This window comes from Equus caballus, chromosome 7 (genome assembly GCF_041296265.1).
Source record: "Equus caballus isolate H_3958 breed thoroughbred chromosome 7, TB-T2T, whole genome shotgun sequence".
Taxonomy (NCBI): Eukaryota; Metazoa; Chordata; class Mammalia; order Perissodactyla; family Equidae; genus Equus; species Equus caballus.
The window spans coordinates 76,816,344-76,827,426 of record NC_091690.1 but is presented as its reverse complement, the minus strand read 5'-3'; the positions used below and the strand labels follow the sequence as shown (position 1 = coordinate 76,827,426).

The window sequence follows — 11,083 nt, the reverse complement described above, 5'->3', positions numbered from 1 at the left end:
ATCAGGTAGTCTTGAAAAGAGTGGGTAATTACTGTGGGACAGAGATGACATTCCACAATGACACAGAAAGTATATATTAACCAATAATGTCCATAATGCCATATAAACTATAATCCACCAACCTATTGAAAAATATGCCTCGCAATTTAACTTGTATCAGGGGCAAACAGTATAATGAAAAGAATGATTTTAGCCAGTGAGAAAGGCTTCGTGGAAAAGTTGTGTAAATCAGCAGAGGCAGCCAGAAGGAAGAAGATATTCTCTTTAGGTAGAATGAGTATAAATCCCATTATATCTGAGGCAATCCTGGTTTATGCATGTTACCTGCTATCATTACAATACCAACCTTTTTTCACTTCAAAGGTGTCATAGTTTGGAAGATAAATTAGATAGTCACCTTATCTTTAGGATTCAGTAATGAGGAGTAGTTTTAAGTGAGTAACTCAAGTGACCCTAAATATCCTTTATCACCCTCTGTCCTCAGGATCCGGAACTTGTGCCATTCTAGTCTGCCATGATCATTTTCAACGTGAGCAATTACAACCCAGCAACCTTCATTCTGGTGGGGATGCCAGGCCTGGAGCAAGCCCACGTGTGGATTGGGATTCCCTTCTGTACCATCTATATTGTGGCCATTGTGGGAAACTGTATCCTTCTTCTCATCATGGTGGAGCGTAGCCTTCATGAACCTATGTTCTTCTTTCTGTCAGTGCTGGCCATGACGGACCTCATCTTGTCCACGGCCTGTGTTCCTAAAACACTCAGCATATTTTGGTTTGGGGCTCAAGAAATCATATTCCCAGGGTGCCTTACACAAATGTTCTTCCACCATTATAGTTTTGTCTTGGATTCAGCCATCCTGATGACTATGGCATTTGACCGCTACGTGGCTATTTGTTCTCCCTTGAGATATACCACTATCTTGACCCCCAAGACCATCATCAAGATTGTTACGGGCATCTCCTTTCGAAGCTTCTGCATTGTGCTGCCAGATGTATTCTTGCTCACACGTCTGCCTTTCTGCAGGACACGCATCATACCCCACACATACTGTGAACACATAGGCGTTGCCCGGCTGGCCTGTGCCAATATCTCCATCAACATCTGGTATGGCTTTTGTGTTCCCATCATGATGGTCATCTCAGATGTGATTCTCATTGCTGTTTCTTACACTCTCATCCTCTGTGCTGTCTTTCGCCTTCCCTCCAGAGAGGCCCACCAGAAGGCCCTTGGCACCTGTGGTTCCCATGTATGTGTCATCCTCACATTTTATACACCTGCTTTTTTCTCCATCCTTGCCCATTGCTTTGGACACAATGTCTCCTGCACTTTCCACATCATGTTTGCCAACCTCTATATTGTTATCCCACCTGTACTCAACCCCATTGTCTATGGAGTGAAGACCAAACAGATCAGAGATAAGGTCATAGATTTGTTTTCTACCAAGGGTACGGAATGATGTTCTACTGTGCAATGGAAAAACTAGGATAAGTTTATAGTGTATGCTAATATAGCAAGAATTAAAAAAGCCAATGCTATGTAAAGTAAGAACTGCCTGCAGGTGCTTTTGCATACCAGGAAAATGGCATGGTCTATAGGAAGGAGATGGTTCTTTGTACAAAGATTTCCTTAATGACTTGTTTCCTTATGGAATATGAAATTATAGAGAATATGATCAGGAGGACGGAGGTGAAAACAGAGAGCCAACTTACTCTGAATGGAAAAAGTAATGAAAATTTGGAAATTGAGATTTGCAGCTGTGGAGAGAGAAAAATGTAAGAGAGACTAAAAGTGAAAATATCAATGAGAACTTTCTCATTTAGGGGGATTAGCAGATGGATTTAGGACATTTATGATAACATTCAATTCTAATTATTGTCCATGTTATACTTTTGTAATTCCCTTAAATATCCCATCCCTGCCCCACCCACAGGAAAACCTTTTAGTACAAGTCTACTGTAAGCAATGCGTTCTGTCAGCAGTGCTCTAATGGGAATGAGAGAAGTAGCATATTTATCAGTACCAGAGGTGGTGGCACCAGTGCTGACAGAGGAGGGTAGCCTCTAGGCTCCATGACACATTGAAGAAGTAAGCTTCAGTAATAGTGCCCAGGAGAACATGGCCCTGGAAAATAGATGGAGATCTGAGACAAGGGCTGGGCTTTCCACAATGCATAGATGAGACCTCAAGGCAGTTCATTTGGACACTAAAGTAAAAATTCAACCTCATTGGCCAGAGGATTTGTGGAGTTCTTATCTACAGAGTGTATTTTCTTGATTTCAAGAGAGAAGCAATTACAAGACACATTTCTGCAGTGAGGAGGGAGGTTGAGGAGGGGAAAATTAAACTAAAGTAATACATCCAAGGCAAGATGCATCCAAATTCTATAAGCATTAGAATTAAGAAAATACCATATGTTGTGAGCATAAAAAAAGAAGAAAGATCTGGAGTTCTTCCAATAAATCTTTTGTTGAAAATTATCCATGTATTTTGAAATTATTTATAGAGTACATAGTATATATCAAATATTCTAAGCATTCAGGATATGAAGGCTAATAAGATGGAAGAGGCTCTACCTTGCTTCTATAGAGTTTATATTCTAGAAAGAGTGACAAAGAGGAAGCAAGAAAACCAATAAATCCACTACATTCAAATAGTAATATAACCAATAGAAAAATAAAGCTGAGTAAAGTGATGGACTAAAACTGGACAATGAGGACAACAGCAGAGAGGATAGAAATGCAAAGACCCTGGGGCTGGAAACAGCTTGACATGAATTGAGAACAGAAAAAAGGCCAGGCTGGCTGGAGCAGAGTGAGGTGGGGGTAAGGGATAAGGGTTGAAGAGGAGCAGCGCCAGATCCATGAGGAGTAGAATCATCCAAACCTCATTCGTGGAAGAAGAAACTGAAGCTCACAGAGTGAAAATGACTTTTCCGAGGCACACAGCAAGGAACTTAAGTATGTGGAGCTAGAATAGAATCTGCTGCCCCCCGTTCAGCGATATTCCCATTGAACACAGCCTCGTGCTTGTGTAAACAGACTCCAGAGGAAGGGAAAAAATATTTAGGAATATCAGAGCCTGTTTTTATTGCTTTTGTGAACTCTAGTACTCTTGAATGAAGCCACATCTGACTAAATGAGGATTCTGCTGTCTGTGCCAGCTTACCAGAAATACTCACAAATATGAGACGAGGTTCTCTCTTATTCTTTTCTGGTTATTTACATCTTGCTGAGAACATGGATTGGCCAAGAGCTGAAATTTTGAAAACTTTACTGAAGGAATCATAAAGAGTCTGAGATGAGACAATTTAAAAGTCTATATTACTTCCATCCAGGAACTCAAACTCATGGTATTCACTGGACATGCATGAATGACTCGCATGAAAGCTTGATGACCTAGAAAAAACAACAAAGGAAGGAATTGTCTCCTGCACTGTCTCCTTTTGCCCCTCCCACCCTGTATGTTTGGCCCAGTTATCTGTTATTATTTTTCTACCTTTCCTAGGAGAGTTCATTTATTTCTATGGCTTTATCGCCTCTTTGCCGGTAACTCTATATCTTAGTTTTTGTACTTGGTCTTTCTGATAAATTTCAGTGACTGCTTTCCTACCTCAAAGGGTCAGTACTAGGATTAAAAGAAAAAAGTAGATGAATATGCTTTGCAGATTATAAAATACTGCTCTAATATTAGCTGTTATGTTAGTATTTTCACGAATTACCACTGACATTCTCGCCTTGGATTCATCATGTTTAACCCTGAGCTCATCATTGTCTTCTAAAATCTTCCCACCTCTTTACTCTTTCTGGAAGGAGAAAACAGGTAAGGCCCAGTTTTGCTCTTCCCTCAAGTTTAAATTTACTGTCCTAGCTGCCAATGGCTCTCTCTGTTGAGACTGGATGCAAATATTCTATTCCATTTTCAGATCATGAAGGAAATTAGGAAATTACATATTCATGTTTGGATTAAAAAAGAATAATTATACAAAAATCAGCAGGTATCTTTCTCACACATAAATTGTCTTATCCTATGTCCTGTCCCTCTTGTAAATTTTCCATCTGTTACATGAGATATTAGATATTAAGACTCTATCAATTGGGGTATTGACTCCTTTTATCTTCCCATTCTCAGAACTTAGAACTATATTCTACACATACATCAATGAATGTGTCCCTAATACTTTATTTTCTAGACTTTCCACATCTAACCATTCCGTAAGTCTTTGTGATTCCATTTCTGTTGTTTCTTGGATTTTAGCCCTACTAATTCACCAGTCCATTTGCCCCTGTCTTAGTCAGATACTTGCATTTTGTACCTAGACCAGATATTGCATATTTTTTTTGTTTTTTTATTTTTTTGCTGAGGAAGCTTTGCCCTGAGCTAACGTCTGTTGCCAATCTTCCTCTTTTTTGGTGAGGAAGATTAGCCCTGAGCTAACATCTATGCCAATCTTCCTTTATGTTGTTTGTGGGTCACTACCACAGCATGGCTGTTGAGTGGTGGATTTCCATGCCAAGGATCCAAACCTGTGAAGCCGGCCCACCAAACTGGCACACACCAAACTTAACTATTATGCCATGGGGCCAGCCCCCTGTTTTTCTTTTTGTAATGTACATTTATATTGTTTTTTGTTCTTTCCTCCCTGAAGTCCCAGGATATAGTTGTACATCCTAGTTGTAAGTAGTTCTAGTTCTTCTATGTGAGCTGCCACCACAGCATGGCAACTGACAGGTGATGTGATTTCATGACCAGGAAGTGAACCCAGGCCGCTGAAGCAATGAGCACCAAACTTTAGGCACTAGGCCATCAGAGCTGGCTCCATATATGTTTATGTCATATGCCAGTGACAAAAAGATGTGTTCAGAAGAATAACATAGGGCTTATGGACAGTGAGTTATGGAATAGATTTACAATGTCTACTTTGGGAGAAAGGAGGCAGTTATATGTTTTATGCTTTTTCATCTGCCATTGTGAGCCTAGATTATTAAAATTAATTTACAAATTATTTCTCTGTCATAATTTCTATCCAATAACATTCACAAAACACCTATTATATGAAAGAAAATGTATACAAACTGGGAGTAGAGACATGGAGCAAGTACATATGCTGTTTACAAAGAAGTTTATGACTTAGCAAAAGGAGTAAGTCACATACATAGAGACTTTTCTCAGATAATCCTATGTATTGCCATGATTGGGATAAGGTGTTAGGGAAGCACAAAGGAAGCATACTCAGCCATTCCTTGGAGTCAAGGAAAGTTCCCTGGAAGAGTTCATTTCTGTGATGGTCTTGAAGAACAAAAAGAAGTTGAGCCCCAAGAATAAAGGGAATGGGACCTGCCAGCCAGAGGGGATGGCCTGAGCATAGGTGGGAGACAATGTGTTACAAGTTTAGGTTGATGGAAGTATGATCCATGATGATGATGACCTTGTTCGGAAGGGTTGTAGGGGCTGGACATTAAGAAACATGAGAAACACGAAATAAATCAAAGTCTTCAGTAAATATAGGAAACTGGTTAGAATATCAGTAGATGACGTTTATAAACTGTCTCATAGCTTGATGCTATTGTTGACTTTTGAAAATTAATAATTAATCACACATTCTCTTTTTCCTCTTGCAAACTAATTGTTAGGCATAGGAGTCAGACAGGTGGAGAAGAGACTATGAACTTCATTTCTGGTAGTGTTGAATTCAATAATGTGATATGACTGTATATTAGATTGGATTTCTACTATTTAAGTACAAGTCTAAATTTGGGAGGACACGGAAGAATGGGTCAGGATCCATGGAACAATCACGTTAGCTCGTTCATCTGCAGAAGGATGCCACTGAATGACAAATGTGGAGATATATATATGTAGACATATGTAGAGAAAGGGCTCCAGCTCTTCTCAAACTATCACTGAGGAAGGACGAGGTTTTTTTTAATTTTACAAAACTGTGGATTAACACTTTTGTAAAAATAAATTACTAGAAAAATAAAATTTAAAAATAACCATGGAACATGCAACTCTCATCTCTATTATTATATTCAAAGGCATAAAATATGTTACAATAAGTATAATCGAAATAAACACAGGAAAAAACTAAAAGACCGAGAATTTGTACACACTGTTTCTTGAAAGTGCACAAATGAGTGGTTAATGTACAGAACTTACGTCACATTCATGAGATTTGTCATTTTGCATAGATTAAACAAAAACCTGTGAGTGACATAGTGAAAGCCGCCAATTAAAAGCCTCTATGTACCTTTTGAAGCAGTATCGTGTGTATCAATATTTAAAATTTTTAACATGTCAAATGAGCTTGCATTTTGCTTGTTAATTTATCTGACCTAAGTTGTATTTGATGATAGTGCTATTTGTAAGTAATAATTTATGATTAAACTATTTTTTTGTATGTTTTGTTTGGTCAGATGTTGCTGTTCTAATGTTAGTGTGAGGGAAACCTTTCTCACATAGATCTATTAATAAGAATGGAATAAATGATTTTAAAGCAATTTCATCATTTCAAGGACACATTTTTGTATTTCATTCAAAATTAGCAAGCAATGCTATATTTTCATTATTTATCTTCAATACTTCATTAGTACCTAGTTCCAACGATTTGTCCTATAAGCTATATTTAAATTCAAATGATCATTCAACGAAAGAATTTGATTCTGAATCCTTGAACTTCGTATGTGTGGATTTTGTCGTGATGAAAAATAAAATTTGAAACCTTCTATTAAATTTGTAAGGTGTTCAGTGATAATTTTGTAGATGTGCAATATAAAGCTCATCACTTATTTTATTGAAAATTGTTATTTTATGAAATATATTTTGTAAAGCATTTATTATATGCCAGGTACTGTTATAAGATATATATATATATATATATATATATATACACATACATACATATATCTTATATGTATTATATAATATATACTACTCATAGACTCATTAAGAGAAAGGTACTACTACCTTTACTAATACAATTAATATTATTAGTAGTTTTATTTTAAAGATAAGAAAGTTAAGACATAGCAAGGTGAAGTAACTTGCCCAAAGTCACAAAGTTAATAAATGGAAGAGTCAAAATTCCACAAAGACCCAGAACCTAAAAACTTGACCACTACTCCTGATGGTTTTCTCCTCCACATAATAAGAATACTAATAACTTCTTCCTCTAATTCCCATTATATTGTCTTGAGGATGCATAAAGCTATGTGGAAAGAAAGAAGAGGAAAATGAACTGAGCATTTATTGAATGCTCACTGTGTAATAGATAAATAGGTTATATCATCCTCATCTTCTTTATAGATGAGTAGAAAATGGAGTTCATTCAGAGATGCTACCTCTCAAGCTCATTGAGTAATTAAGTAGTAGATTCAGGCTTTAAATCAATATCTCCTGGGCCTAATACAGTTCTTTCCTCCACTTGACACTGAAACCCAGGGTGGAAAAAAACTTCCTCAAAGAAGAATAAATGTTAGGCAGAAAAGTGATGTTAAAAAAATTATTTAAAATAAGAATTTTATGCATAAGCACACATATTTGCATTTTTATTATGATCAGCTTCTTATGCATTGGGACACTAAGGATAAAAAGCCCTTCAAAATAAACTTTTTCCTCAAGGAATGCAGTCTAGAAAGGGAATAAAGGCACAAACATGAAAAGATCTCTAATAAAACAGGAAGGAATGTTCTTAGGACCCAACAAAAGAGTGATTTAGTTGAAAAGAGGTGGAGAATCTCAAGAAATGGAACTTCCACTGTGGGCTGAGTATGGGAGTGGGTAGAGATGAGATGTGAACCAGGTTTTCAAGGATGAGTTTGTCTTGGGCTAACCTTCAGGTTGAGTTGTTCTTCTCAATCTCAGAGAACTTCAGGATAGATTACTCTCTGATATTAATAATGATTAGCAAGCAGGCTACTAAATTATGTACAGATGTTTCTATTTCTTTAACAATTCATTAAAGATTACATAAATCAGTATCTATTAGGTATGAATAGGTATTTTGACTTATTTTAATGATGAATATAATTTTTAAATACAAAATATATTTGGATATAAAAGAGTACTCTATTCTTATACAATTATCTACATTTTAAAGAAAATTCTGTCTGGAACAGACAACGGGAGCCCAGGTTTATTTGGTAAGGGTTTTTGAAATGACATGATCATATTTAAACTGATGATAAACGGAAGTGTCCACCTACATAAGCTGCTGTGTGTTAGCATCTCTGAATTTGGGTATATACACATATATGTTTATGGCCATGTGTAGGTGGTAATAAAAATAAATAACATTCCATGGGATGATGAATTTTAGGCATGACAATTCTCAAATGTTCCCCTTGTGAGAAAGATGTTGAACTGGCAAAGCTAAGTGCCAAAATAATACACAAGTTATTAGATAACATGTTAGGGAGAAAATGCAAGTGCATAGTTAGAAAAGTCCTATTTGGATGGTGGATTCCAGATAAGTTATCATATTTCCGCTAATTAGTTTTTTTTGAGATGGTGGCATATCAGAAGGTATTAGAATAATAGGTGGAAGGAAGCGGGGTGGGCATTACTGTAAATTTCTAAAACAAGAAATCAAAAGTGAATTTGAGGAGAGCATGTATTTAAATGCATTGAGACAGAGATGAGAATAACATGGGGATAATAGGAAGATGTAGAGATAAGGATAGGTGAATACAAGACAATTGCTAGGTATAGAAAAGGATTAAGTCGAGGTCAAGTTGGGAGCATTTATTTGGATTTCTTAGCAAGATTTGAAAACATCTGTTTAGCCCCTTCCAAAATCTGCTGGGTCCTCATTCCATAAATAATGGGATTGAGCATAGGTGGGACGACCACATAGAGGTTGGCCAGGAGGACATGGACATAGCGTGGGATGCGTCTCTCACCAAACCTGTAGGCAAAGACAGAAAAGAGGGCAGGGATGTAAAAAGCTAGGATGATACAGACGTGGGAGCTGCAAGAGCTCAGGGCCTTGGCCCAAGCATCTCGAGAAGGGAGGTGGAAGACAGCTTGGAGAATGTGAATATAGGAAACAGTGATAAGGATGATGTCCAGGCCTGTGGAGAGGTCGCAGGTCCTACAAACACTATGGGCTCTGCACACAGGCATATTCTCTATAGACAGTCACACATGAGCTCTGTGCAAAGTGCACAGTGAAAGGCTCTGCCTGCAGACAGTCTCTGCATCCTCATTCAGAGGCTCTTCACAGAGCTGCAAGACTTTCAGACAAATACAGGACTCAAAAGCATCGCCATAGTCACAAAGTGCTACAGGTTCTGGAAAGAGCAGGAATAGCTAGAATGTCAAAAACAATCTCTATAATCTCTAGCGGCATATGAACTGTAATGAGCTCTGCAAAAGTCCCCGGCTTTGTGCAGAGGGCTGGAGTCCCGCACCAATGAGCAATGCCTCTGCTTAGCAGGCTAGGTGGAGGAACAGGGTGGGGGGCAGCGGGTACTGCAGACTCTATATCTCCTTTCCCCCAGGCACAGATGCTGTGACAAGTATGGAGACATTGAAGGCAGCAGTGGCATGTGGAAAGAACACTGGACAGTGTGTGAAAAAAAAACCTGATTCTGAGATCTGCTTTGTCACTTTGAATATGATCTTAGTTGTGGAAAGGACTTAAAGGGAATTTATAGCCTGTTATTCTCAGGAGTCAAATATTATATTTTGTCCTCAGGAAATGACAATCACCATGATGGCCACATTAAATTTTACCAGTTTCAATCCAGGCTCCTTCTTTTGGTGGGGATTCCAGGGCTGGAGCACTTCCACATCTGGATTGGCATTCCTTTCTTCGCTATCTACCTTGTGGCCCTTGCAGGTAATGGTGTCCTTCTCTACCTCATCACTATGGACAGCAGCCTCCATGAACCCATGTTCTTCTTCCTCTCAATGTTGGCCTCTGCAGACCTCATCTTATGCACCACGTGTGTCCCCAAAACACTTGGCATCTTCTGGTTGAATGCTCAGGAAATCACATTTCCTGTCTGCCTCACCCAGTTGTTCTTTCTCCACTTCAGCTTTTTCCTGGACTCAGCCATCTTATTGGGCATGGCGTTTGATCATTACATGGCCATTTGCTCCCCTTTGAGATACACGAGCATCTTGACACCTAAGAGAATTGTCAGGATCATGGTGGGCATTGCTGGTCGGAGCTTTAGTGTTATTTTGCCTGTTGTTTTCCTGGTGAAGCGTTTGCCTTTCTGCAGGACACCTACCATCCCTCACACATACTGTGCGCACATAGGGGTGGCCCGCCTCGCCTGTGTTGTTATCTCCATCAATATCTGGTATGGCTTTGCTGTGCCTGTAATGACTATTATCTCAGACCTCATCCTCATTGGTATTTCCTACACTCCCATCCTTCGTGCTGTTTTCCACCTTCCATCCAGAGATGCCTGCCAGAAAGCCCTCAGCACCTGTTATTCTCATGTCAGTGTCATTCTCATATTCTACACACCAGCCATATTCTCTGTCCTTGCTCACCGCTTTGGTCACAGTATCTCTCGCACTTTTCACATTTTATTTGCCAACCTCTATGTGGCAATCCCTCCTGCACTCAACCCCACCATTTATAGTGTGAAAATAAAGCAGATCAGGGAGAAGGTCATCTTTCTGTTCTTTCCTAAAGGGATGCACTGACCTGGGGATGAGAACATGGACAGAGAGATTGTGGGAAGTCAAGTAATCATATTGATTTAATAGAATTACTTATGTAAATGCCTAGCAGAAAGCCCTCCAACAATGGCTCTAACTCCTCTGAATTTGAAGACCTTAATTCTGTTGGAAGAATACATAGGTAGAATTAGAGAGAGAGAAAGACGTAAGGATTTTTTAAGTCTCAGGAAAATGATAGGCATCAGATGAAAATATCCTAATTTTCTACCATCAAAAACATAAATGCATAAAAGTTTTACACTTCCTTTGGCACTTTTATCCTGTTTCAAATTCCTCACTTTAAAATAAAGGAACAAATACTACTTAATTCATAAGCTTGCTGTGGGGTTAAATTTGTTTAACACACATTAAGCAAATAAATGCAATAACTATTTGTGTGTTGAAA

At 38.4% G+C, this 11,083-nt stretch overlaps 1 protein-coding gene and 2 pseudogenes across 1 annotated transcript; 2 read left to right on the top strand and 1 right to left on the bottom strand.

The window, feature by feature from the left end:
- The first annotated feature begins 514 nt into the window (after positions 1 to 514).
- Positions 515 to 1,459, top strand: OR52H1E (olfactory receptor family 52 subfamily H member 1E). The gene has a single exon (NM_001391406.1). It carries the CDS (start codon positions 515 to 517, stop codon positions 1,457 to 1,459), a length of 945 nt encoding a protein of 314 aa, NP_001378335.1.
- Positions 8,746 to 9,123, bottom strand: OR52B6BP (olfactory receptor family 52 subfamily B member 6B, pseudogene; annotated as a pseudogene).
- OR52H21P (olfactory receptor family 52 subfamily H member 21, pseudogene) lies at positions 9,713 to 10,662 on the top strand (annotated as a pseudogene).